The sequence below is a fragment of the Agelaius tricolor genome, unplaced genomic scaffold, assembly GCF_023055355.1.
Source record: "Agelaius tricolor isolate 1412-34295 unplaced genomic scaffold, bAgeTri1.0.p SCAF_139, whole genome shotgun sequence".
Classification (NCBI taxonomy): domain Eukaryota; kingdom Metazoa; phylum Chordata; class Aves; order Passeriformes; family Icteridae; genus Agelaius; species Agelaius tricolor.
The window spans coordinates 76,467-103,474 of record NW_027269399.1 but is presented as its reverse complement, the minus strand read 5'-3'; the positions used below and the strand labels follow the sequence as shown (position 1 = coordinate 103,474).

Genomic DNA, 27,008 nt, shown 5'->3' with positions numbered 1-27,008 from the left:
AAAAAAAACCTCACGGACCCCCCCAAAAAAACCTCATGGACCCCCCCAAAAAAACCCCATGGACTGAGAGACCCCCCCCAAAATTAAACCCCCTTCCCCAGGTCCTGACAGAGCCTGAGACCCCCCCCAAAAAAAAACCCAAAAAAAACCCAAAGATGGATGGACCCCCCCCCCCCCAGGAAAAAACCCCATGGACTCCCCCAAAAAAAACCTCATGGACAGAGAGACCCCCACCCAAAAAAAAACCCCATGGACCCCGCCCCCAAAAAACCCTCATGGATCCCCCCAAAAAACCCCCAAAGATGGATGGATCCCCCCCCCAAAAAAAAACCTCCATGGACAGACAGATCCCCCCCCTAAAAAAGCCTCAAACACAGAGGGACCCCCCCCCCCCCCAAAAAACCCTATGGACCCCCCCAAAAAAACCTCATGGAACCCCCCCAAAAAAAACTCACGGACCCCCCCAAAAAAGCCCCATGGACAGAGACCCCCCCCCCCAAAAAAAAAGCCTCAAACACAGAGGGACCCCCCCCAAAAAAACCCCATGGACAGAGAGACCCCCCCCAAAAAAAAAAACCTCATGGAACCCCCCAAAAAAACCTCATGGACCCCCCCCAAAAAAACCCCATGGACAGACAGACCCCCCCCCCAAAAAAAGCCTCAAACACAGAGGGACCCCCCCCAAAAAAACCTCATGGACCCCCCCAAAAAAAACCTCATGGACCCCCCCCAAAAAAACCCCAAACCCCTATGGACCCCCCCCCCCAAAAAAAACACCTCCATGGACAGAGAGACCCCCCCCCCCCCAAAAAAAGCCTCAAACACAGAGGGACCCCCCCCCAAAAAAAAACCTTATGGACAGAGACCCCTCCCCAAAAAAACCCCGTGGACCCCCCCCCTAAAAAAGCCTCAAACACAGAGGGACCCCCCCAAAAAACCCCATGGACGCCCCCAAAAAAACCTCATGGACTGAGACCCCCCCCAAAATTAAACCCCTTCCCCCAGGTCCTGACAGAGCCTGAGACCCCCCCCAAAAAAAACCCAAAAAAACCCAAGAGATGGATGGACCCCCCCCCAGGAAAAAACCCCATGGGACCCCCCCCCAAAAAAACCTCATGGATCCCCCCAAAAAAAACTCACGGACCCCCCCAAAAAAGCCCCATGGACAGAGACCCCCCCCCAAAAAAAGCCTCAAACACAGAGGGACCCCCCCAAAAAAACCCCCATGGACAGAGAGACCCCCCCCAAAAAAAAAACCTCATGGAACCCCCCAAAAAAAAACTCATGGACCCCCCCCAAAAAAACCCCATGGACAGACAGACCCCCCCCCCAAAAAAAGCCTCAAACACAGAGGGACCCCCCCCCAAAAAAACCCTATGGACCCCCCCAAAAAAAAAACCTTATGGACAGAGAGACCCCCCCAAAAAACCAATGGACCCCCCCCCAAAAAAGCCCCATGGACCCCCCCCTAAAAAAGCCTCAAACACAGAGGGGACCCCCCCCCAAAAAAAACCTCATGGACAAATGGAGCCCCCCCCAAAAAAACCCCAAAGATGGATGGACCCCCCCCAAAAAAACCCCATGGACCCCCCCAAAAAAAACCTCATGGACAGACGGACCCCCCCCCCCCCAAAATCTCCCACCGCCCCCCCCCAGGACCCCCTCCCCAAATTCCCCCCCCCCAATAAGCACAGACCCCCCCCCTCAGCCTCGGGCCGTGTTTAATTCCCATCGGGGGGGGGGGGGGCCCCGACCCCGTGTGCGCCCCCCCCCCCATAAATAATTCCAGCAATTAAACCCCAATAAATTAATGAGTTCATTAAATTAATTAAAACCACCCCCCCCCCCCAACCCAGCTGTGCCCCCCCACCCCCCCAAAAAAATAAAACATGGCTTATGTGGGGGGGGGTCCCAAATTTAAAAGGGGAGGGGTCCCCAATTTGGGGAGGGGTCCCGAATTTGAAATGCGGGGGGGGCCCAATTTGGGGGGGGGGTCGCCAATTTTTTGGGGTGGGGGTCCCCCAGTTTTAAAGGGACCCAATTTGAGGGGAGGGGGGGTCCCCAATTTTGGGAGAGATCCCAAATTTGAGGGGGGGTCGCCAATTTTGAAAAGTGACCAAATTTGAGGGGGGATCCCCCAATTTAAAGGACCCAATTTGAGGGGGGGGGGTCCCCAATTTTGAAAGGGACCCCAATTTGGGAGGGGGTCCCCCAATTTGAGGATTTGAGGGGGGGGGTCCCCCAATCTAAAGGGGACCCAATTTGAGGGGGGGGGTCCCCGAATTTTGGGAGGGATCCCAAATTTGAGGGGGGGGGTCCCCAATTTCAAATAGACCCAATTTGAGGGGGGGGGTCCCCAATTTGAAAGGGATCCAATTTGAGGGGGGTCCCCAATTTTTGGGAGGGATCCCAAATTTGAGGGGGGGTCCCCAATTTAAAGGGACCCAATTTGAGGGGGAGGTGTCCCCAATTTTGGGAGGGATACCAAATTTGATGGCGGGGGGGGGTCCCCAATTTCAAATAGACCCAATTTGAGGGGGAGGGATCCCAAATTTGAGGGGGGGGGGCCCCAATTTTAAAGGGACCCAATTTGGGAGGGGTCCCCAATTTAAAGGGACCCAATTTGGAGGGGGGGTCCCCCAATTTTGGGAGGGGTCCCCAATTTGAGGATTTGAGGGGGGATCCCCCAATTTCAAATAGACCCAATTTGAGGGGGGGTCCCCCAATTTGAGGGGGGGATCCCCCAATTTGAAAGGGACCCAATTTCGGGGGAGGTGTCCCCCAATTTCGGGGGGGGGGGTGTCCCCAATTTGGGGATGAATTTTGGGCCCCCCCCCCCCCCCAATTTGGGGATGAATTTTTGGGCCCCCCCCCCCCCCCGCTCAGAGCGAGGTCTCGAGGCTGTGCAGGCGCCCTGGGGGGGGGCAGAAGGGCCCGGGGGGGGCGCTGAGGCCGGGGGGCGGGGCCGGGGGGCGGGGCCTGTGGTTGTTGTTGCGGTTCGGCGGGGGCGGGGCGCGGATGGGCGGGGCCTCGCTCTCGGCGTCGGTGTCGTCGATCAAGGGAATGTCGCGGGTGTCGCCGAAAATGAGCTCGGCGTGGGGGGGCACCCCGAAAGGGCCCCCCCCCGCCCACCAGGAGCCCCAGGGGGGGGCGGCGGCTCCGGCCGAGGCAGGGGCGGGGGGACCCCCCCCCAAATTGCTGCGGAAGGCGCGGACCACGCGCATCTGGAGGGGGGGGGGGGGGAATCGTGAAAATTAAAGTGACACCCCCCCCCCAAAAAAAAAAAAAAACCAACGAAAAAAATCTCCCTCCCATAAAAATCCCCCCCCCCAAAAAAAAGAAAATAACAAATTCCCCCCCCCCAAAAAAAAAATCCCCCCCCCAAAAAAAAAATCCCCCCCCCCAAAAAAAAGAAAAAAATAACAAAAAAATCCCCCCCCCCAAAAAAAGAAAAAAAATAACAAAAAAATCCCCCCCCAAAAAAAATTCCCCCCCCCCAAAAAAATTGTTTCCCAAAAAAATCCCCCCCCCCCAAAAAAAATCCCCACCCCTCAATGTTTTCAAATCTGAATGGAGAGGGGGGGACACCCCAAAAATATAAAGTGACCCCCCCCAAAAAAAAAAAGAAAAAAATAACAAAAAAATCTCCCTCCCATAAAAATCCCCCCCCCCCCAAAAAAATCTTTTTCCAAAAATTTCCCCCCCCAAAAAAAATCTTTTCCCAAAAAAATCCCCCCCCCAAAAAATCCTTTCCAAAAAAATCCCCCCCCCCAAAATCCTCCTCTAAGAAACCCCAAACTCCCAATTTCCCCCTTGGCAATTCCCAAATTTCTGGATTTTTCCCCCAAATTTCCAGATTTTTCCCCCTAAATTTTAAGATTTTCCCCAATATTTTGAGATTTTCCCAAAATTTTGGTATTTTCCCCAAAATTTTGGGATAAAAAGGGGAATCTTGGGGGCCAGGAAACCCCAACCCCTCCCACCCCAAACTCCTCCTCTAAGAAACCCCAAAACTCCCAATTTCCCTGGGAATTCCCAAATTTCCGGATTTTTCCCCCAAATTTTAAGATTTTCCCCAAAATTTTGAGATTTTCCCCAAATTCAGGCATTTTCCCCAAAATTTTGGGATAAAAAGGGGAATCTTGGGGGCCAGGAAACCCCAAACCCCCCTACCCCAAAACTCCCAATTCCCCCTTGGCAATTCCCAAATTTCTGGATTTTTCCCCCAAATTTCTGCATTTTTCTCCCAAAATTTCTGGATTTTTCCCCCCAAATTTTAAGATTTTCCCCAAAATTTTGAGATTTTCCCCAAATTCAGGTGTTTTCCCCAAAATTTTGGGATAAAAGGGGAATCTTGGGGGCCAGGAAACCCCAAACCCCCCTACCCCAAAATTCCAAATTTCTCAATTTTTCCCCAAATTTTGAGACTTTTTCCGCGACATTTCCCGAATTTTAAGATTCCCCCCGTTTTTGGGGGGTCAAAGGAGGGGATTTCGGGGTGTGGGGTCATTTTGGGGAGGGGTCTCACCTGGGTCTGGATGCGGCTCAAGCCCCTGACCCACAGCACCTTCCCCCGGCGCAGCTCGGCCGCGTCCAGCTCGGCCTGGTCAGCGTGGCCGGAGCCCTGCGGCCACTGCCCGCCCGCCCGGGGGCACTGCGGCCCCCCCCCGGGACACACACCAGCACCTGTGGGGACATTGGGGGACACTTTGGGGACACCTTGGGGACACCCCAGGGACAGTGGGGACACCTTGGGGTCAATGGGGTCAGTGCGGTCATTGGGCTCCGGCCACTGCCCGCCCGCCCGGGGGCACTGCGGCCCCCCCGGACGCACACCAGCACCTGTGGGGACATTGGGGACACCTTGGGGACACCTTGGGGACATTGGGGACACCCCAGGGTCAATGGGGTCAGTGTGGTCATCGGGCTCTGGCCACTGAGTGCCCACAGGGCCAGGGCACTGCGGCCCCCCCCGGGACACACACCAGCACCTGTGGGGGACATTGGGGACACCTTGGGGACATTGGGGACACTTTGGGGACATTGGGGACACTCCAGGGTCAGTGTGGTCATCTTGGGGTCAATGGGGTCAGTGGGGTCATCGGGCTCCGGCCACTCCGGCCACTGACCGCCCATGGGGCTGGGACACTGCGGCCCCCCCGGGACACACACCAGCACCTGCGGGGGACATTGGGGACACTTTGGGGACTGGGGACACCCCTGGGGACATTGGGGTCACTCCAGGGTCAGTGCGGTCATCGGGCTCCGGCCACTGACCGCCCGTGGGGCCAGGGCACTGTGGCCCCCCCGGGACAACACCAGCACCTTGGGGACATTTGGGACACTTTGGGGACACCCTGGGGACATTGGGGACACCCTGGGGACATTGGGGACACCCCAGGGTCAATGGGGTCATTGGGCTCCGGCCACTCTGGCCACTGACCGCCCGTGGGGCCAGGGCACTGCGGCCCCCCCGGGACAACACCAGCACCTTGGGGACATTTGGGACACTTTGGGGACACCCTGGGGACATTGAGGACACTCCAGGGTCAGTGTGGTCATCTTGGGGTCAATGGGGGTCAGTGTGGTCATCGGGCTCCGGCCACTGACCGCCCGTGGGGCTGGGACACTGCAGCCCTCCAGGACCACACTCCAGCACCTTTGGGGACACTTTGGGGACACCCCAGGGACACCTTGGGGACATTGGGGACACCCCAGGGTCAATGGGGTCAGTGGGGTCATCGGGCTCCGGCCACTCCGGCCACTGACCGCCCGTGGGGCCAGGGCACTGCGGCCCCCCCCGGGACACACACCAGCACCTGCGGGGGACATTGGGGACACCTTGGGGACAACTTGGGGACATTGGGGACACCCTGGGGACATTGGGGACACCTTGGGGACCTTGGGGACATTGGGGACACCCTGGGGACATTGGGGACACCCCAGGGTCAATGGGGTCAGTGCGGTCATTGGGCTCCGGCCACTCCGGCCACTCCGGCCACTGACCGCCTGTGGGGCTGGAGCACTGCGGCCCCCCCCGGGACACACACCAGCACCTGCGGGGACATTGGGGACACTTTGGGGACATTGGGGACACCCCAGGGTCAATGGGGTCAGTGCGGTCATCGGGCTCCGGCCACTGACCGCCCGTGGGGCTGGGGCACTGTGGCCCCCCCGGGACGCACACCAGCACCTGTGGGGACATTGGGGACACTTTGGGGACACCCTGGGGACACTTTGGGGGACACCCCAGGGACACCTTGGGGACAATGGGGACAGGGGGGTGCCATGGGGTTGGGGGGGTCCCCATAGGCTTCTGCGGGTGGGTGGGGTCCTTTGGAGTCCCCAGGTTTGGGGCTCCCGTGGGGCTGGGGTCCCCTCAGGTGGGGGTGGGCGGGGTCTCCCCCGGTGGGCGGGGCTCCCAGGTGTGGGCAGGGCTCCCAGGTGGGCGGGGCTCCCAGGTGGGCGGGGTCTCCGTACCTGTCCCCAGACGAGCTCCCCCACGCCCACGAAGAGGCACCAGAGCCACTGCTCGGCACTGAGGGGGGAGCAGCTGAAGGGCTTCCCCCCGAACTGCACGATCAGCACCTGCAGAGGGGACAATGGGGACACAGGGGGGGACACAGGGGTCACACACTGCCCCGGCCACCCCTGGACATCCCCGTGTCCCCACAATGTCCCCACAATGTCCCCACAATGTCCCCATGAGGAGCAGCTGAAGGGCTTCCCCCCGAACTGCACGATCAGCACCTGCAGAGGGGACACGAGGGGACATGAGGGGACACAGGGGGGGACACGGGGGTCACAGACCCACCCAGCCACCCCTGGACATCCCCGTGTCCCCACAATGTCCCCACAATGTCCCCACAATGTCCCCATGAGGAGCAGCTGAAGGGCTTCCCCCCGAACTGCACGATCAGCACCTGCAGAGGGGACACGAGGGGACACAGGGGTCACAGACCCACCCGGCCACCCCCGTGTCCCCACAATGTCCCCACAGTGTCCCCACAGTGTCCCCATGTGTGTCCCTGTGTGTCCCCATGTCCCCATGTCCCCAGGTGTCCCCAGGTGTCCCCGTGTGTCCCCGTGTCCCACCTGCACAGCGAAGGTGCCCAGGATGATGGCGCAGAAGACGGGGTTGGCGCAGACGCCCTCGAAGACGTCCCTGCATGTCCCCATATATGTCCCCAGGTGTGTCCCCATGTCCCCAGATGTCCCCAGGTGTCCCCAGGTGCCCCCGTGTCCCACCTGCACGGCGAAGGTGCCCAGGACAATGGCACAGATGACGGGGTTGGCACAGATACCCTCGAAGATGTCCCTGCATGTCCCCATGTGTGTCCCCATGTGTGTCCCCAGGTGTCCCCAGGTGTCCCCGTGTGTCCCCGTGTCCCACCTGCACGGCGAAGGTGCCCAGGACGATGGCGCAGAAGATGGGGTTGGCGCAGACGCCCTCGAAGACGTTCCTCTCGCCGTGCAGCTTGCGCGCGTTGAGCTCGTTGAAGAGCTGCATCAGCACGAAGGTGTTGAAGATGATGGTGAAGTGCTCCGAGGGCGGCGCGTGCAGCGGGGCCGCGCGGCCGCTGTCGATGTCAAACAGCACCTCCCCTGTGGGGACACACATGGGGACACCCTTGGGGACGTGGGGACACTCGTGGGGACACCCTTGGGGACGTGGGGACACCCTTGGGGACACCCCTGGGGACATGGGAACAGGGACATGGGGACACCCTTGGGGACGTGGGGACACCCTTGGGGACACCCTTGGGGACGTGGGGACACTCGTGGGGGACGTGGGGACACTCGTGGGGACACCCTTGGGGACACCGGGACACCCCTGGGGACACCCTTGGGGACATGGGGACACCCTTGGGGACACTCGTGGGGACACCCTTGGGGACACTCGTGGGGACACCCTTGGGGACATGGGGACACTCGTGGGGACACCCTTGGGGACACGGGGACACTCGTGGGGACACTCGTGGGGACACCCTTGGGGACACGGGGACACCCTTGGGGACACGGGGACACTCGTGTGGACACCCTTGGGGACATGGGGACAGGGACATGGGGACACCCTTGGGGACACCCTTGGGGACATGGGGACACTCGTGGGGACACTCGTGGGGACACCCTTGGGGACTTGGGGACACCCTTGGGGACACCCTTGGGGACACCCTTGGGGACATGGGGACACCCTTGGGGACACCCTTGGGGACAGCGCTGCTCCGAGGGCGGCGTGTGCAGCGGGGCCGCGCGGCCGCTGTCGATGTCGAACAGCACCTCCCCTGTGGGGACACGGGGACACCCTTGGGGACGCCCTTGGGGACACCCTTGGGGACACCCTTGGGGACATGGGGACACTCGTGGGGACACCCTTGGGAACACGGGGACACTCATGGGGACACCCTTGGGGACATGGGGACACCCTTGGGGACACCCCTGGGGACATGGGGACACACGTAAGGACATGGCCGTTGGTATGGGAAACCCTCCCCTGTGTCCATTGTCACCTGTCCCCAGTGTCACTGACCGGCGAGGAGCAGGGTGAAGATGACCAGCAGGTGGGGATGACCAGAAGGGGACGTGTCCCACCATGTCCCACTGTGTCCCACCATGTCCCCATGTGTCCCCATGGCCTCCCATCACCCAGATGTCCCCGTGACTGACCGGCGAAGAACAGGGTGAAGATGACCAGCAGCCGGTAGGGGCTGTGTCCCACCATGTCCCAACTGTGTCCCACCATGTCCCCATGGGTTCCCATCACGTGTAGGACCCTCCCATGATGTCCCCTGCCCGTGTCACTGACCGGCGAAGAGCAGGGTGAAGATGACCAGCAGCTTGTGGGGGCTGTGTCCCACCGTGTCCCCATGTGTCCCACTGTGTCCCACCATGTCCCCATGTGTCCCCATGGGCTCCCATCACCCGGATGTCCCCTCCCGTGATGTCCCCTGCCCGTGTCACTGACCGGTGAAGAACAGCGTGAAGATGACCAGCAGCTGGTAGGGGCTGTGTCCCACCATGTTCCACCATGTCCCAACTGTGTCCCACCATGTCCCCATGTGTCCCCATGGGCTCCCATCACCTGTAGGACCCTCCCATGATGTCCCCTGTCCATGTCACTGACTGGCGAAGAGCAGGGTGAAGATGACCAGCAGCTGGTGGGGGCTGTGTCCCACCATGTCCCCATGTGTCCCACCGTGTCCCACCATGTCCCCATGTGTCCCACCGTGTCCCACCATGTCCCACTGTGTCCCACCATGTCCCCATGTGTCCCCATGGGTTCCCATCACCTGTAGGACCCTGTCCCCATGACTGACCGGCGAAGAGCAGGGTGAAGATGACCAGCAGGTGGGGATGACTGGAAGGGGCTGTGTCCCACTGTATCCCACCACGTCCCCATGTGTCCCCATGGGTTCCCATCACCTGTAGGACCCTGCCCGTGTCACTGACCGGCGAAGAGCAGGGTGAAGATGACCAGCAGCTGGTAGGCGGCGTGGCCCAGGATGTTGCGCAGCATGGTGCCGGACACCAGCGGGTGGTCGCGGCCGTAGGGGCGGCGCAGCAGCAGCGCCTCCGTGGGCGGCTCCGTGGCCAGCGCCAGCGACGCCAGCGTGTCCATGATGAGGTTCACCCACAGCATCTGCACCGCCTTCAGCGGGGAGTCCTGCGGACAGGCGGGCACAGGTGGGATCAGGTGGGATCAGGCGGGCACAGGTGGGATCAGGTGGGATCAGGTGAGCTCAGGTGGGCACAGGTGGGATCAGGTGGGATCAGGTGGCATCAGGTGGGCACAGGTGAGCTCAGGTGGCTCAGAGGAATGGGACAGGTGGGGACAGAGATGGGGCAGGTGGGCACAGGTGGGATCAGGTGAGCTCAGAGGAATGGGACAGGTGGGCATAGGTGAGCTCAAGTGGGCACAGGTGGGATCAGGTGAGCTCAGGTGGGCACAGGTGAGCACAGGTGGGCACAGGTGGGATCAGGTGGGATCAGGTGAGCACAGGTGGGCACAGGTGAGCTCAGAGGAATGGGACAGGTGGGGACAGGTCAGCACAGGTGGGCACAGGTGTGATCAGGTGAGCACAGGTGGGCACAGGTGGGCACAGGTGAGCTCAGAGGAATGGGACAGGTGGGGACAGGTCAGCACAGGTGGGCACAGGTGTGATCAGGTGAGCTCAGGTGGGCACAGGTGGGCACAGGTGGGATCAGGTGGGATCAGGTGAGCTCAGAGGAATGGGACAGGTGGGGACAGAGATGGGACAGGTGGGCACAGGTGTGGGACTGTGTGATTCTGACCCAGGTGACCCCACCTGCCCAGGTAACCCCTCACCTGCATTATGCACGTACCAGTGACAGCCACCATGATGGCCACCATCCTACCCAGGTGTCCTTATGTCCCACCTGGCCAGGTGAGCCCCCCCATGTCCCACCTGTCCAGGTGAGCTCACCTGTATGATGCAGGCGCCCGTGAAGGCCACGATGACCATCCCCCCATGTCCCATGTCCCACCTGTCCAGGTGAGCTCACCTGGGTGATGCAGGTACCAGTGAAATCTTCAATGTCACCCCCATGTCCTACCTGGCCAGGTGAGCCCCCCCATGGCCCAACTGTCCAGGTGAGCTCACCTGTGTGATGCAGGCACCGGTGAAGGCCACGATGACACCCCCATGCCCCACCTGTCCAGGTGAGCTCACCTGTGTGATGCAGGCACCGGTGAAGGCCACGATGACACCCCCATGCCCCACCTGTCCAGGTGAGCTCACCTGTGTGATGCAGGCGCCAGTGAAGGCCACGATGACACCCTCCATGTCCCATGTCCCACCTGTCCAGGTGAGCTCACCTGGGTGATGCAGGTACCAGTGAAGTCCTCAATGTCACCCCCCAATGTCCCACCTGTCCAGGTGAGCTCACCTGTGTGATGCAGGCGCCGGTGAAGGCCACAATGACACCCCCTATGTCCCACCTGTCCAGGTGAGCCCCCCATGTCCCACCTGTCCAGGTGAGCCCCCCATGTCCCACCTGTCCAGGTGAGCTCACCTGGGTGATGCAGGCGCCCGTGAAGGCCACGATGACCATCCCCCCATGCCCCACCTGTCCAGGTGAGCTCACCTGTGTGATGCAGGCGCCCGTGAAGGCCACGATGACCATCCCCCCATGCCCCACCTGTCCAGGTGAGCTCACCTGGGTGATGCAGGCGCCGGTGAAGGCCACGATGACCATCCCCCCATGTCCCACCTGTCCAGGTGAGCTCACCTGTGTGATGCAGGCGCCGGTGAAGGCCACGATGACGGCCACCACGTTGACGGTGAGCTGGAACTGCAGGAACTTGGCGATGCTGTCGTAGACGTTGCGGCCCCACATGACGGCCTTGACGATGCTCGAGAAGTTGTCGTCGGTCAGGATGATGTCCGAGGCCTCCTTGGCCACGTCCGTGCCCGCGATGCCCTGGGGGACACGCACAGGTGGGCACAGGTGAGCCCCAGGTGACCACAGGTGAGCCCCAGGTGAGCCCCAGGTGGCCACATGGATGAGGAACCCCAAGGTGACACCAAGGTGGGTGACAGGACAATGTCCGAGGCCTCCTTGGCCACGTCTGTGCCTGCGATGCCCTTCGGGACACAGACAGGTGGGCACAGGTGGGCACAGGTGACCCTCAGGTGGCCACAGGGATGGGGAACCCCAAGGTGACACCAAGGTGACCCCAGGTGGGTGAGGGGATGTCAAAGACATCCTTGGCCACGTCCATGCCCGCGATGCCCTGGGGGACACGGACAGGTGGGCACAGGTAGGCACAGGTGAGCCCCAGGTGACCACAGGGATGGGGAACCCCAAGGTGGCCCCAGGTGGGTGACAGGACAATGTCTGAGGCCTCCTTGGCCACGTCCATGCCCGCGATGCCCTGGGGGACACGGACAGGTGGGCACAGGTGGGCATAGGTGGGCACAGGTGACCCTCAGGTGGCCACAGGGATGGGGAACCCCAAGGTGACCCCAAGGTGGCCCCAGGTGGGTGAGGGGATGTCAAAGACATCCTTGGCCACGTCCATGCCTTTGATGACCTTGGGGACACGGACAGGTGGGCACAGGTGGGCACAGGTGAGCCCCAGGTGACCACAGGGATGAGGAACCCCAAGGTGACACCAAGGTGGGTGACAGGACAATGTCCGAGGCCTCCTTGGCCACGTCCGTGCCCGCGATGCCCTGGGGGACACGGACAGGTGACACCCAGGTGGGCACAGGTGACACCCAGGTGGGCGCAGGTGAGCCCCAGGTGGGCACAGGGATGGGGAGGGGTCCCCATTTTGGGAGGGGGAGATCTGGAGCCTCGGGGATTCCTTTTTCAGGAAGGGTCTTGAGGCTCCCAATCTGGGGAGGGGTCTCAGGAATTCCCCCCCTAATTGGGGGTCCCCATTAGGAAGGATTTTCCCATTTTGGGGAGGGGTCCCAATATTTGGGGAGGGGTCTTCAGAAACCCATTTTGGGGAGGGGTTCTGGGGGTCCCAATCCAGGAGGATTCTTGAGCATTGCATTTCAGGGAGGGGTCCCATTTTGGGGAGGGGTCTCATTTCGTGGAGAGGTCCCGCTATGTGGGGAGGGGTCCCACAATTCGGGGAGGGATTTTGGGGGTCCCAATCCTGGAGGGTTCTCGAGCATCACATTTCAGGGAGGGGCCCCATTTTGGGGAGGGGTCCCATTTTGGGGAGGGGTCCCATTTTGGGGAGGGGTCCCATTCTGGGGAGGGTTCCCATTTTGGGGAGTGGTCCCATTTTGGGGAGGGGTCCCATTCTGGGGAGGGTTCCCATTTTGGGGAGTGGTCCCATTTTGGGGAGGGGTCCCATTCTGGGGAAGGGTCCCATTTTGGGGAGTGGTCCCATTTTGGGGAGGGGGCGTTACCATGGCGAACCCCACGTCGGCCTTTTTGAGGGCGGGGCCGTCGTTGGTGCCGTCGCCGGTGACAGCCACGACCTGGCGCTGGTCCCCGATGGTGCTGTCGATGATCCCTGGGGACGGGGGGGGACAGGTGAGACCCCCGAGACCCCCCCCCAACCCCCCAACCCCCCCGGGACCCCTCCCCAAATTCGCACCTTTCACCAGCGTGTGTTTGTCGGTGGGCGATGACCGAGCCAGGACCCTCAGCTTGGGCCACACCTTGTCCAGGCGCTCCTGCTCCACCTGGGGGGGGTTTGGGGGTGTGAGACCCCCAGGGACCCCCCCAGGGACACCCCGAGACCCCCAGGGACCCCTCAGGGACCCCCAAGGATCCCCCAGGGTCACCTGAACCACCCCAGGGTCACCTGAACCCCCTCAGGGTCACCTGAACCCCCCCAGACATTCCCACACACCTTGGCCAGGTGCTCCTGCTCCACCTGGGGGGGGGGGTGTGAGACCCCCAGAGACCCCCCCAGGGACACCCCGAGACCCCCAAGGACCCCCCCAGGGTCACCTGAACCCCCCCAGACAGCCCCACACACCTTGGCCAAGTGCTCCTGCTCCACCTGGGGGGGTTCGGGGTTGTGAGACCCCCAGAGACCCCCCCCCAGTGCCTCCCAGTCCTTCCCAGTGTCCCCAGTCCCCATCCCCAGTGTCCCCAGTCCCTGTCCCAATCACTGCCAGTGTCCCCAGTCCCATTCCCAGGGATCCTAATCCCCCTCCCAGAGCTCCCAGTCCCTCCCAGTGTCCCCAGTCCCCATCCCAGTGTCCCCAATCCCTGTCCCAATGTCCCCCAGTGTCCCCAGTCCCCATCCCAGTCCCTCCCAGTCCCCCCTAGTGTCCCCAGTGCCACCTCGCCGCAGTCGTTGCGGATGCAGCGGTTGAAGTCCTTCCCCTCGAGGCACAGCCAGTGTCCCCCAATGTCCCCAGTCCCCATCCCAGTGTCCCCAGTGTCCCCAATCCCTGTCCCAGTGTCCCCAGTGTCCCCAGTGCCACCTCGCCGCGGTCGTTGCGGATGCGGCGGTTGAAGTCCTTCCCCTCGAGGCACAGCCAGTGTCCCCAGTGTCCCCAATCCCTGTCCCAGTGTCCCCACTGTCCCCAGTGTCCCCCAGTGTCCCCAGTGCCCATCCCAGTGTCCCCAGTGTCCCCAGTGTCCCCAGTGTCCCCAGTGCCACCTCGCCGCGGTCGTTGCGGATGCGGCGGTTGAAGTCCTTCCCCTCCAGGCACAGCCAGTCGCCGCCACCGCCGGCGGGGAGGATGCCGCACTTGGCCGCGATGGCGCGCGCCGTGTCCAGGTTGTCACCTGTCACCATCCGCACCGTGATCCCCGCGCGCTGGCACTTCCGGATGGCCTCGGGCACCTGCCACACGCACCCGTGCCCGTGCTGTCCCCGCAGTGCCACCGCCCTGTCCCCGGTGTCCCCCATTTCCCCCCTATGTCCCCCATCCCCGTGTCCCCATTTCCCCCCCATGTCCCCTTTGTCCCCCCCATGTCCCCTTTGTTCCAATGTCCCCACATCCCCCCATGTCCCCACACTCCCCCCATGTCCCCAGTGTCCCCCCATGTCCTCACGTCCCCACGACCCCCGTGTCCATGTTCCCATGTCCCCATGTCCCTCCATGTCCCCACATCCGTGTCCACATGTCCCTTTGTCCCCATGTCCCCCTCATGTCCCTCCATGTCCCCTTTGTCCCAATGTCCCCACATCCCTCCCATATCACCACACACTCCCCATGTCCCCACGTCCCCATTTCCCCCCCCATGTCCCCAATGTCCCCAATGTCCCCATTCCCACCACATCCCCCCATGTCCCCAATGTCCCCATTTCCCCTCATGTCCCCACACCCCCCCATGTCCCCAATGTCCCCCAATGTCCCCCAATGTCCCCAATGTCCCCATGTCCCCCCCTGTCCCGCACCTCGGGCCACACGGGGTCCTCGATGCCCACGATGGCGATGCAGGTGAGCTCCCCCCCATGTCCCCATGTCCCCAATGTCCCCCATGTCCCCAATGCCCCAATGTCCCCCCAATGTCCCCCATGTCCCCAGTGTCCCCAATGTCCCCATTTCCCCCAATGTCCCCGCACCTCGGGCCGCACGGGGTCCTCGATGCCCACGATGGCGATGCAGGTGAGCTCCCCCCCCCATGTCCCCCATGTCCCCCATGTCCCCATTTCCCCTCATGTCCCCCATGTCCCCCATGTCCCCCATGTCCCCAATGTCCCCAATGTCCCCCCAATGTCCCCCATGTCCCCAATGTCCCCATTTCCCCTCATGTCCCCGCACCTCGGGCCGCACGGGGTCCTCGATGCCCACGATGGCGATGCAGGTGAGCTCCCCGACCACGGCGGCCTCGTCGTCCCAGGGGGGCTCGGGCCGGGCGGGGAAGTCGCGGAAGGCGAGGGCGAGGGTCCGCAGCCCCCCCGCCGCCATCGGCTCCACCACGCGCCGCACCAGCTCCTCCCGCTCCGGCCCCGCCAGCGCCCGCGGGGCGCCCCCCGCGTCCAGCATCGAGGTGCACCTGGGGGGGACAGGTGAGTCACAGGGGGGACAGGGAGGGTCACGGGGGACAGGGAGGGTCAGGGCGGGACAGGTGAGTCAGGGGGGACAAGGAGGGTCAGGGGAGGGGGCTCAGGGGTTATGGGACCCCCCCCTGCTTCCAGCATCGAGGTGCACCTGGGGGGGCAGGTGGGACAGGTGAGTCACAGGGGGACAGGGAGGGTCAGGGGGGACAGGTGAGTCGGGGGGGGACAGGGAGGGTCAGGGGGGACAGGTGAGTTGGGGGGAACAGGGAGGGTCAGGGGGACAGGTGAGTCAGGGGGGGACAGGTGAGTCAGGGGGACAGGGAGGGTCAGGGGGGACAGGTGAGTCAGGGGGGGACAGGTGAGTCACGGGGGGACAGGGAGGGTCAGGGGGGACAGGTGAGTCGGGGGGGACAATGAATCAGGGGGAGACAGGTGAGTTGGGGGGACAGGTGAGTCAGGGGACGTCAGGTAGATCAGGGCGACCCTGGCTCTAGGATGGAGCTGCACCTGGGGGAGTTCTGGGGTCTCCTGGGAGCCCCTTTTAGCCTCCCCAGGTGTGTTTTGGGGTCGTCTTACCCCTCCCCAGGTGTGTTTTGGGGGTGTCTTACCCCTCCCCAGGTGTGTTTTGGGGTCGTCTTACCCCTCCCCAGGTGCGTGCCCCCCTCACCTGCGCAGCACCATCTCGGAGGCGCCCTTGCAGAGCAGCCTGTAGCCGCCGCCGGGCCGCCGGGTCACCGTGCTCATGGATTTGCGCTCCGAGTTGAAGGTGAACACCTTGACCAGGTGCTCCTCGGGCACCTGCGCCCGCTCGGCCTCGGGGTCGCGGCCCAGCGCCAGCGCCAGCCCCAGCAGCGCACACTCGGTCTTGTTGCCCACGTGGCGAGGGAGGGCCCCGGGGGCCTCGGGGGGCTGGAAACGGGGACAGGTGAGGGGGGCAGGTAAAGGGGCAGGTGAGGGGGGCAGGTAAAGGGGGCAGAGCAGGTAAAGGGGGCAGGTAAAGGGGATGGGGGCAGGTAAAGGGGGACAGGTAAAGGGGGCAGGTAAAGGGGATAGGGGTAGGTAAAGGGTGGGGGACAGGTAAAGGGGGCAGGTAAAGGGTGAGGGGGGAAGGTAAAGGGTGGGGGGCAGGTGAGGGGGGCAGGTAAAGGGGATGAGGGCAGGTAAAGGGGGCAGGTAAAGGGGATGGGGGCAGGTAAAGGGCGGGGGACAGGTAAAGGGGGTAATTATGGGGATAGGGGACACATAAAGGGGGCAGGTAAAGGGGACAGATAAAGGGACAGGTGAGGGGGGCAGGTAAAGGGGATGAGGGCAGGTAAAGGGGGGAGAAGAGGTAAAGGGGGCAGGTAAAGGGGGCAGGTGAGAGGGGCAGGTAAAGGGTGGGGGGCAGGTAAAGGGGACAGGTAAAGGGGACAGATAAAGGGACAGGTAAAGGGGATGGGGGGGCAAAAAACTCCCCTAAAATCTCCCCAAAACCCCACAAGCCCCCACCCAAATTCCCCCCAAAATCCCACCCCAGACCCCTCCCAGCCCCCTCCCAGTGCTCCCAGTTGCCCCTCACCAGTATCCTACTGGTGTAGGCGCTGTTGGTGCCAATGCCTTGTGCAAATAACCCCCCAAAACCCCCCCAAATCCCCCCAAAACCCCCCCAGATCACCCCAAACTCCCCCAAATTCACCCCAAACCCCCTCCCAGTGCCTCCCAGTGCTCCCAGTGCCTCCCAGTGCTCCCAGTGCTCCCAGTTGCCCTCACCAGTATCTTGCTGGTGTAGTAGGTGCTGTTGATGGCGATGGCCTGGCCCTGTAACCCCCCAAAAACGCCCCTAAAACTCCCCCAAATCCCCCAAAACCCCCCCAAACTCCCCCTCAAAATCCCCCCAAACCTCACCCCAGCCCCTCCCAGTCCCCTCCCAGTGCCTCCCAGTTGCCCTCACCAGTATCTTGCTGGTGTAGGCGCTGTTGACGGCGATGGCCTGGTGGCCTGGGCATGTGATCCCCTCTAAAACCCCCCCAAAATCCCCTAAATTCCCCCCAAAACCCCCCCAAAAACGCTCCCAAAACCCCCCCAAATCCCCCCAAATTCACCCCAAACCCCCTCCCAGTGCCTCCCAGTTGCCCTCACCAGTATCTTGCTGGTGTAGGCGCTGTTGATGGCGATGGCCTGGGCCAGCAGGTCGAGCGTGGGGGGCGCCAGGGCGGCGGCGGCCGGGGGGCGGCTGAAGTGGGACCCCCCCACGTAGGCCTGCACCACCGTCATGCGGTTGGTGGTCAGCGTGCCCGTCTTGTCCGAGCAGATGGCCGTGGCGTTGCCCATGGTCTCGCACGCGTCCAGGTGCCGCACCAGGTTGTTGTCCTTCATCATTTTCTGGGGGGGAGGAGAGAGGGGGGAATTTTGGGGGGGAATTTTGGGGGGAATTTTGGGGGAAAAAAAATCGGGGAGAAATGGGGGGGGGAAAATGGGGGAGGAAAAAAGACAAACGGCCAGGTGGAAAAATGGCCAGATGGACAAACAGACATGGATGGACAGATGGACACGGATGGACAAATGGGCGCAGAGGGACAAACGGGCGTGGATGGACAGATGGCCATGGATGGACAAACGGCCAGATGGACAAACGGGCACGGAGGGACAAACGGGCGTGAATGGACAGATGGCCATGGAGGGACAAATGGCCAGATGGACAAATGGACATGGATGGACAAACGGGCACGGAGGGACAAATGGGCGTGGATGGACAGATGGCCAGATGGACACAGAGGGAGATGATAGAGAAATGGATATGGGTGGACATGGAGGGACAAATGGCCACAGAGGGACAAATGGACAGATGGACAAGTGGACATGGATGGACAAACGGACATGGAGGGACAAATGGGCGTGGATGGACAAATGGACATGGAGGGACAAATGGACATGGATGGACAAATGGCCAGATGGACAAATAGCCAGATGGACAAATGGACGTGGAGGGACAAACAGACATGGGTGGACAAACGGACATGGAGGGACAGCTGGACACGAACAGGGAGATGATGGCGAAATGGCCACGGATGGACAAATGGACGTGGAGGGACAAACGGACACACGGCAGGGACAAACGGCTGGACGGACACGGACAGAGAAACTGTGGGGAAACGGACGCTGAGGGACGAACGGACATGGAGGGACAAACGGACATGGAGAGACAGACAGACGTGGACGGACAAACGGACATGGATGGACAGACAGACGTGGATGGACAGACGGCCAGCTGTACACGAACAGAGAGACGGTGGGCAAACGGACGCGGATGGACGAACGGACACGCGTGGCCGGGCGGGCGCGGGCAGAGAGACGACGGACGAACGGACGCGGACAGACGCCCACCTTGACGGAGTAGGCCAGCGAGATGGTGACGGCCAGCGGGAGCCCCTCGGGCACGGCCACCACCAGCACGGTGACGCCGATGATGAAGAACTTGACCCAGTACTGGACGTAGACCGGGGCGCACTCGGCCAGCCAGGGCCGGCCCTGCACCACGAAGGTCTCGATGACGAAGTAGAGCACGAGGATGATGACGGTGATGGCCGACATGGCCAGGCCTGCGCGGGGACACCCTCAGGACGCGGTGCCCCACCAAAGGTCGCCGTGTCCCTGTCACCCCCTTGGGGGACACCGAACCCTCTGATGTGTGCGTGGTCACTTGGGTCGGTTTGGCCTGGTTTGGTCTTCTTGGGGACACCCCGTGTCCTTGTCCTCACCTTGTGCCTGATGTCCCCACCTTGTGCCTGATGTCCCCACCCTCAGGACATGTCCCCAACCCCTTGTCCCCTCATTTGGTGACCCCAATTTGTATGGTCATTTTGACCTGTGGCACTGAATTGTCCTTGGGGCCACCTCAGGGACGTGTCCCCAACCTGCCCACAGTGTCCCCACCCCTCAGGATGTGTCCCCAAGCCTTTGTCCCCTCACTGGGGACCCCCAGCCCCCCAATCTCCAGGCTCAGTTGGGTCACTTTGCCCTGCAGGACCGATTTGTCCTTCCTGGGGCCACCTCAGGGACATGTCCCCACCCTTGGTGGTGTTCAGCCACTCCTCAGGACACGTCCCCAGTGTCCCCAACCCCCTGCCACCCCATTTGGGGACCCCGATTTGCACACTCAGTTTGACCTGGGGCACTGATTTGTCCTTGGAGCCACCTCGGGGACATGTCTCCAACCTGCCCGCAGTGTCCCCACCCCTCAGGACGTGTCCCCAACCCTTTGTCCCCTCACTTGGAGACCCCCAACCCCCGGATCTGCACGGTCACTTGGGTCACTTTGCCCTGCAGGACCAATTTGTTCCTTCTTGGGGACACCTTGGGGACATCTCCCCCATGCTTGTTCGGCCACCCCTCAGGACACGTCCCCAACCCTTTGTCCCCTCCTTTGGGGACGCCAGCCCCCACCTGCCTTCCCGATCTGCACGGCCAGCTGGGTCAGCTTGGCCTGGAGCACGGACTTCTCCTTCTTGGTGCCACCTCGGGGCCGTGTCCCCGGCCCGTCGGCCGTGTCCCCTCCCTCGGCGCTCTTCAGCGGCTGCATCTCCATGGCCACCGCCCCGTCCTGCCGCTTGCCTGGGGACACCGGCCACGTGGCAGGGGGACAAGGGGGGGACACGGGGAGGGGGCTTTGGGGTTGTCCCCACCCGACCCCAAAGCACCTTTGGGTTGTGGGGTGTCCACGGCGCCATCCTGGGCCTTCCCTGTGGGACAAAGTGGGGGGGGGGTGGGGACACCCCGAAATGTGACCTGGGCGGGGGGGGGGGGGGGGGGACAGGGAGAGCCCCCAGGGTGGGGACAGGGAGGGGTGGTGGCAGTGGGGTTGGGGGAGGGGAGTGGCAGTGGTGGCACTGCTGGGGACAGGGATGGGAGGGGTGGAGCACATGGGGACAGAAGGGACGGAGGGTCTGGGGACCTTGGGGACAGAGGGGACAGAGGGGGACAGAGGGTCTGGGGACCCTGGGGACAGAGGGGACAGAGGGTCTGGGGACCTTGGGGACCCTGGAGACCTCTGGAGACCTTGAGGACAGAGGGGACAGAGGGTCTGGAGACTACAGAGGGGACAGAGGGGACAGAGGGTCTGGGGACCTTGAGGACAGAGGGGACAAAGGGGACAGAGGGTCTGGGGACCTTGGGGACAGAGCGAGGGGGACAGAAGGGCTTGGACCCTTCATGGACATGGGAGGGACTTGGGGGCAGAAGGTGACAGATCCCACAGAAGGTGACAGATCCCACAGAGTCACCAGCCACCCACAGTGCCACCAGTGCCAGATTCCTTGGGGACAGCGCCAAGCAGCGCCAGCCCCCTTGGGGACAGTCCCCACGGAACCAGCGGCCACCCCCGGCGGTGGTGTCACCTTTCTTGTCCCTGCCATCGTCCTCGTCGTCCCCAGCGGCGCCCAGCAGGGTGAAGATGATGCCGCTCTGCGAGTTCACCCCCACGGCCGTCACCACCATCCTGCCCGAGCCCTCCATGACGTGGGTGCCTGGCGGGGACACCGCGGGTCACGGCGCGGTCCCCTCGGTGTCCCCCCCGTGTCCCCAAACATCCCTCACCCGAGAGCAGCAGTGGGTCCTTGTCCAGGGACTTGCGCACGTGGTCGCTCTCCCCGGTCAGGGCGCTCTCGTCGATCTTGAGGTCGTTGCCCTGGATCAGGACCCCGTCGGCCGGCAGGAGGTCACCTGGGAGGGGACAGGGCCACCGCGGTGTCACCGGGTGTCCTGGGGTGTCGCCAGACCAGGCATCGGGGCTGTGTCACCAGAACTTTGTGGTGTGTCCCGGTGTGACCGGGGACCTGGTGGTGTGTCATGGAGTGACCATGGACCCTGTGATGTCCCCTGGGGTGTCCCTGGACCAGGTGTCGTGTCACCATGGTGTGACCAGGACCTTGTGGTGTGCCCCGATGTGTCCTGATGTCCCCTGGTGTGCCTTTGTGTGCCCATGGGTGTGGGGACACAAGAGGACATGAGGATGGGGACACGGTGATGGCATTGGGACGGGGATGGTGACACAAAGGTGGGGACACTGGGATAGGGACACAGGAATGGGGACATGGGATAGGGACACAGGGATGGTGACGCAGAGACTGGGACAGGAATGGCATCAGGATGGGGATGGTGACACCAGGACAGGGGGACAGGGGATGGGGACATGGGATGGCATTGGGATGGGGATGGTGACACAAGGGTGGGAACAGAGGATGGGGACACAAGAGTGGGGACAGGAATGGGGACAGGAATGGCATCAGGATGGGGATGGTGACACAGGGATGGGGACAGGGGATTGGGACAGGGGATGGGGACAAGGGATGGACATGGCAGTTGAGACGGCCACAAGAGATGCCATCAAGATGGCGACATGCAACGCCACCACAACCCCACAGCCTCTGTCCCCACCACGTCCCCGATCTTTGTGTCACTCACCGTACTTGACCTGCACGACGTCCCCCACCACCAGGTCGGCCACGGGCACCTGTGCCAGGTGTCCCCCGCGCAGGACGGCCACGCGCTGCTCGCGCTCCAGGCGGCTCTGCAGCCCCCGGAACTGGCGCTCCTTGCTCCAGTCGTTGGACGCCGTCACCAGCACCACGCAGGCCACCGAGAGCAGGATGGCCGCGCCCTCGATCCAGCCGGCCTCCGCCTCGCCCTCGTCCTCCGTGCCCCCCGACGCCTGCCCGCACGCTGGGGACAGTGGGGACGGAGGTGTCACACAGGGGGACATCGGCGACACACGTGGGGACAGCGGGGACGGAGGTGTCACACAGGGGGATATCGGCAACACACGTGGGGACAGTGGGGACGGAGGTGTGACATGGGGAGATATCGGCGACACACGTGGGGACAGAGGTGTCACACAGGGGGACATCGGCGACACACGTGGGGACAGCAGGGACGGAGGTGTCACATGGGGGGGATATCAGTGACACACATGGGGACATGGGCGACACACGTGGGGACAGCGGGGACAGAGGTGTCACATGTGGGGATATCGGCGACACACGTGGGGACAGCGGGGACAGCGGTGTCACACATGGGGACGCGGGTGACACACATGGGGACATACATGGGTGACACACATGGGGACACGGGTGACACACATGGGGACACCGGGGACAGAGGTGCCACACGTGCGGACGCGGGTGACACACATGAGGCCATATATGGGTGACACACGTGGGGACATGGCGACACACGTGGGGACATGGGAGGATACAGGTGACACACGTAGGGACACCAGTGTCACACGCAGGGACATGGCCAGGGGTGTAGGGGATGGGGATTTGGGGACATGGGGACACAGGGATGAGGATGTGGGGACAAGGGGATGGCAGCAGCGGGATGGGGACAGGGGGTGGGGACACAGAGCTGGGGACATGGGGACAGCAGACAGGACACAGGGCTGGGGAGGGCAGCGGGATGGGGACACAGGGACGGGGACATCCCTGATGGGGACAGAGGTGTCACCTTCATCGGCGGCGCCGGGGGGGGCGTAGAAGGACAGCCCGAGGGACACGAGCGCGGCCACCTCGAGGATGACGAGGGTGACGTCCTGCAGGGCCTCCCACACCAGCGCCGCGAAGCTCTTGGGGCGCCGCGGGGGGATCCAGTTCCGGCCGAACGTCCGGCGGCGGCGCTCCAGCTCCGGGGGACCCTCGGACAGCCCTGGGGACACGGGTGTCACCCCCAGGGCCACCCCAGGGACCCTCGGACAGCCCTGGGGACACGGGTGTCACCCCCACAGCCACCCTGGGGACCCCGTGTGGTTTTGGGGGGTTCTGGGGGTCCTGGGGGGATTTTGGGGAGGTCATGGTGGTTCTGCAGGGGTGGGGTGGGGTCCTGGGTGGTTTTGGGGCTCCAGGGTGGTTTTGGGGGGTTCTGGGAATGCCAGGGGGGGTTCCCAAGGGTTTCCCAAGGGGAATGAGGGGTCTGGGGGTGTTGGGGCAGGTTCTGGGGGTCCCGGTGGGTTCTGCGGGGTCCCGGTGGGTTCTGGGGGGTCCCGATGGGTTTTGGGGGGGGCCTGGTGGGTTCTGTGGGGTCCCGGTAGGTTTTGGGGGGCTCCCAGTGGGTTCTGTGGGGTCCTGGTGGGTTGAGCGGGGTCCCGGTGGGTTCTGGGGGGTCCCGGTTGGTTCTGGGGGGTCCCGGGGGGTCCCGTTGGTTTTGGGGGGGTCCTGGCGGGTTTTGGGGGGTCCCGGGGGGGTCCCGGCAGGTTTTGGGGGGTCCCGGTGAGTTCTGGGGGATCCCGGTGGATTCTGGGTGGTCCCGGTGGTTTTGGGGGGTCCCAGGGGGGTCCCGGTGGGTTCCGGGGGGCGTTACCGTCGGTGGGGGAGGTGCGCAGGCGGCGGCAGAGCCCCGGGACCCCCCCCAGGTCCCGCTGCAGCCTCAGGAGCGCCTCGGAGCCCCGGAGCTCCATCAGCGCCCGCAGCTCCGGCAGCGCCAGCCCAAAACCCCCCCCGGCGTCCCCCATGGCGGCCTGGGGACAGGGGACAGCGTGGGGACACTGCCGGGGACGGCAATGGGGACAGGGGACAGCGTGGGGACACTGCCGGGGACGGCAATGGGGACAGGGGACAGCAATGGGGACAGGGGACACTGCTGGGGACAGTGTGGCAACACTGCCGGGGACGGCAATGGGGACAGGGGACAGCAAAAGGGACAGGGGACAGCGTGGGGACACTGCCGGGGACGGCAATGGGGACAGGGGACAGCGTGGGGACAGCGTGGGGACAGGGATGGGGACAGGGGACAGCAATGGGGACAGGGATGGGGACACTGCTGGGGACAGGGGACAGCCGTGGGGACAGGGGACAGAGCTGGGAACACAACTGGGGACACAGGAAGAGAGATGGGGACAGGCCTGAGGACAGGGGACAGGGCTGGGGACATGGGGACAGCACTGAGGCCACCAATGGGGGCCTGGGGATAGGGTTGGGAACGTGAGAAGAGCGTTGGGGACAGCGCTCAGGGTTTGGGGACAGCGCTGGGGACAGAGGGACAGCGCTGGGGACATGGCTGAAGGCATCAGAGCCGGGGGACACCGAGCACAGCGTGGGGACAGCAGGAGGGACAAAAGGAGGGGACAGCAATGGGGACAGGGGGCACGGCTGGGGACAGGGCCAGCGCCACCGCCCCTCACCTGTCAGCGCTGGCGGGGCCTGGGGGGGGTCTCGCCGGGGGGGGCCCGGCCGCCCCCCCTGTCCGGGCCACACCTGGGGACAGCGGGGACACCTGAGGGGACAGCGGGCAGCGGCCCCGCCCCCCGGCCACACCAGTGACCACCAGTGACTCCCAGTTCCCCCAGTTCTTCCCCATAGGTCCCAGTGCCCCCAATAAATCCCAGTTCCCTCCCAGTCCCTCCCAGTTTTCCCAGTCCCCCCAGTTCCTCTCAGTAAATCCCAATGCCCCCAGTTCCCCCAGTCCCTCCCAGTTCTCCCCAGTCCCCCCCAGTTCTCCCCAGTTTTCCCAGTCCCCCTAGTCCCCCCAGTCCCGTCTCGCTCCGCCCAAGCCGCGCCCCCTCCTGTCCATCCCACGCTCTCAGCCAATCAGCGCCCGTGCCCAGCGCCGAGGCCCCGCCCCCGGCCCTGCGGCGGCGCGCGCGGACTGCGCCAAACGGGGGGCGGGGCCTCGGAGCGGGGGCCGGGACCTGCCCGTCCATATATGGGCAAAACCACGCCCACCACGCGGGGGAAAACCACCGCCCCCGTGTTGTTAGCCCCGCCCACAGCGGGGGAAAGCCCCGCCCACAGCGCGGCACAGCTGGGCACACGTGGGCTCCCAGTAACCTCCAGTAAGTCCCAGTTTGCCCAGTGAAACCCCAGCCAGTCCCAGGGTCCCCAGGAGCTCAGGGCTCTCCCAGTGCTCCCAGTATGTCCCAGTTCACCCAGTGTCCCCAGTAACCGCCAGTGAATCCCAGTAACCCTCAGTGAATCCCAGTTCACCCAGTGCCCCCAGTAACCCCCAGTGCTCCCAGTAACCGCCAGTGCTCCCAGTAACCCCCAGTGAATCCCAGTAACTCCCAGTGAATCCCAGTAACCGCCAGTGAATCCCAGTAACCACCAGTGCTCCCAGTAACCCCCAGTGAATCCCAGTAACTCCCAGTATATCCAGTTCACACCAGTAACTCCCAGTTCACCCCAGTAACTCCCAATGCCCCAGTAACCCCCAGTGCCCCCAGTAACTCCCAGTAACCCCCAGAGCCTCCAGGAACTCCCAGTTCCTGCTCACGCCTGTCCCCGACACACCTGAACACACCTGGGCACATCTGGCCCTGACACCTGGACATCCCCGACACACCTGGGCACAGCTGGTCACCCCTGTGCCACCTGGTGACACCTGGGCCCACCACAGCTGGACGTCCCTGACACACCTGGACACACCTGGTCACACCGGTCCCCACCACAACTGGCCTTGTCACACCTGGACATCCCCGACACACCTGGACACACCTGGCCCTGTCACACCCGGACATCCCTGACACACCTGGTCACACCTGGCCCTGTCCCACCTGGTTATCCCTGACACACCTGGACACATCTGGCCCTGTCCCACCTGGTCACACCTGGACATCCCTGACACACCTGGTCACACCTGGTCACACCAGTCCCCACCACACCTGGCCCTGTCCCACCTGGACATCCCCGACACACCTGGACATCCCTGACACACCTGGACACACCTGGCCCTGTCACCCCTGTCACTCCTGGACATCCCTGTCACACCTGGCCCTGTCACACCTGGCCCTGTCACCCCTGTCACACCTGGACATCCCTGTCACACCTGGACACACCTGGCCCTGTCACACCTGGCCCTGTCACACCTGGCCCTGTCACACCCGGCCATCCCTGTCACACCTGGACACACCTGGCCCTGTCACACCTGGCCCTGTCACACCTGCTCACCCCCGGCCGTCCCTGTCCCCGCACATCCGTGTCACACCCGCTCTCAGCTGTCCCCACCACCCCTGGCCGCCCCCCCTCCCCCCCCCCGGCCTCACACCTGCCCAGGTGCCCCCCCCCGCTCTTTCCCCCTCCCCCCGCGCTCTCCCGCCCCCCCCCATCCCCCCCAATCCCCCCTTTCCCCCTCCCCCCTCATCCTCCCCCCTCCCCCCTCCCGCAGCCCCGCGCGCTGCCCCCTCCCCCCGCCCCTCCCCCGCTCCCCCCGCGCCCCCCCCCGAGCCCGGACCCCCCCCCGGAGCCCCCCCGAGCCCCCCCCGGCCCCGCGGGCCCCCCCCGGTACCGGTCCCGGCCCATCGGTCCCGGCGCTGCGGCGCTGCCGTAGGCGCTGCGGGCCGGGGGCGGGGCCTGCGGGGGGGCGGGGCCTGGCAGGGAGGCCACGCCCACTGGGCAGGAGCCCTCCACACCCCCCCCCATACCCACCCCCCCCCTCCGTCCCCGATGTCGCTGATGGAGACCACCGGGGGTTGTCCCCTCCCCTTTGTCACCTCCCCTTTGTCACCTCCCCTTTGTCACCCCCCGGTGTCACCCCCCCCGTGCCACCTCATGTGTGTCCCGTCCCCTTGTCACCCCCCCCCCGTGTCTCGCCTGTC

General features: G+C 63.6%; 1 protein-coding gene and 1 long non-coding RNA gene across 16 annotated transcripts; both read right to left on the bottom strand.

The window, feature by feature from the left end:
- Nucleotides 1-1,803: 1,803 nt before the first annotated feature.
- LOC139586789 (plasma membrane calcium-transporting ATPase 3-like) lies at nt 1,804-26,803 on the bottom strand. Of its 9 annotated transcripts, none has more exons than XM_071420407.1 (23): nt 26,699-26,802; nt 24,600-24,672; nt 23,780-23,936; nt 22,931-23,128; nt 21,890-22,147; nt 21,023-21,148; nt 20,824-20,952; nt 20,128-20,169; nt 19,874-20,041; nt 18,815-19,029; nt 17,570-17,812; nt 16,119-16,360; nt 15,213-15,447; nt 14,102-14,287; nt 13,082-13,169; nt 12,891-12,997; nt 11,179-11,442; nt 9,451-9,664; nt 7,394-7,605; nt 6,481-6,588; nt 6,177-6,193; nt 4,529-4,667; nt 1,804-3,224 (listed from the first exon to the last, which is right to left on the bottom strand). In XM_071420407.1, exons 3-23 carry the CDS (start codon nt 23,928-23,930, stop codon nt 2,883-2,885), a joined length of 3,684 nt encoding a protein of 1,227 aa, XP_071276508.1. In that variant the 5' UTR covers nt 23,931-23,936; nt 24,600-24,672; nt 26,699-26,802; the 3' UTR covers nt 1,804-2,882. The 9 variants fall into 9 exon arrangements, with proteins under 9 accessions (XP_071276508.1, XP_071276509.1, XP_071276511.1 ...); XM_071420408.1 differs by lacking the exon at nt 6,177-6,193 and adding an exon at nt 5,162-5,178; XM_071420410.1 differs by having other exon boundaries at nt 11,251-11,442; nt 26,699-26,800.
- Nucleotides 25,555-26,481, bottom strand: LOC139586787 (uncharacterized). Of its 7 annotated transcripts, none has more exons than XR_011678001.1 (3): nt 26,280-26,481; nt 26,197-26,239; nt 25,555-26,138 (listed from the first exon to the last, which is right to left on the bottom strand). It is a non-coding gene; the product is annotated as an uncharacterized lncRNA (long non-coding RNA). The 7 variants fall into 7 exon arrangements; XR_011678003.1 differs by having other exon boundaries at nt 25,555-26,119; nt 26,182-26,239; nt 26,295-26,481; XR_011678002.1 differs by having other exon boundaries at nt 26,295-26,481.
- Nucleotides 26,804-27,008: the final 205 nt, after the last annotated feature.

Bases quoted from the DNA above. Each gene is read 5' to 3' on its own strand.
- LOC139586789 (XM_071420407.1), bottom strand. From the start codon at position 23,930: ATGGGGGACGCCGGGGGGGGTTTTGGGCTGGCGCTGCCGGAGCTGCGG. The intron at 21,149-21,889 runs GTGAGTGACACA...GTCCCCTCCCAG, and splicing joins CGTCGTGCAGGTCAAGTACG to GTGACCTCCTGCCGGCCGAC. The intron at 20,170-20,823 runs GTGACACCACCG...TTTGTCCCACAG, and splicing joins CGATGGCAGGGACAAGAAAG to GGAAGGCCCAGGATGGCGCC.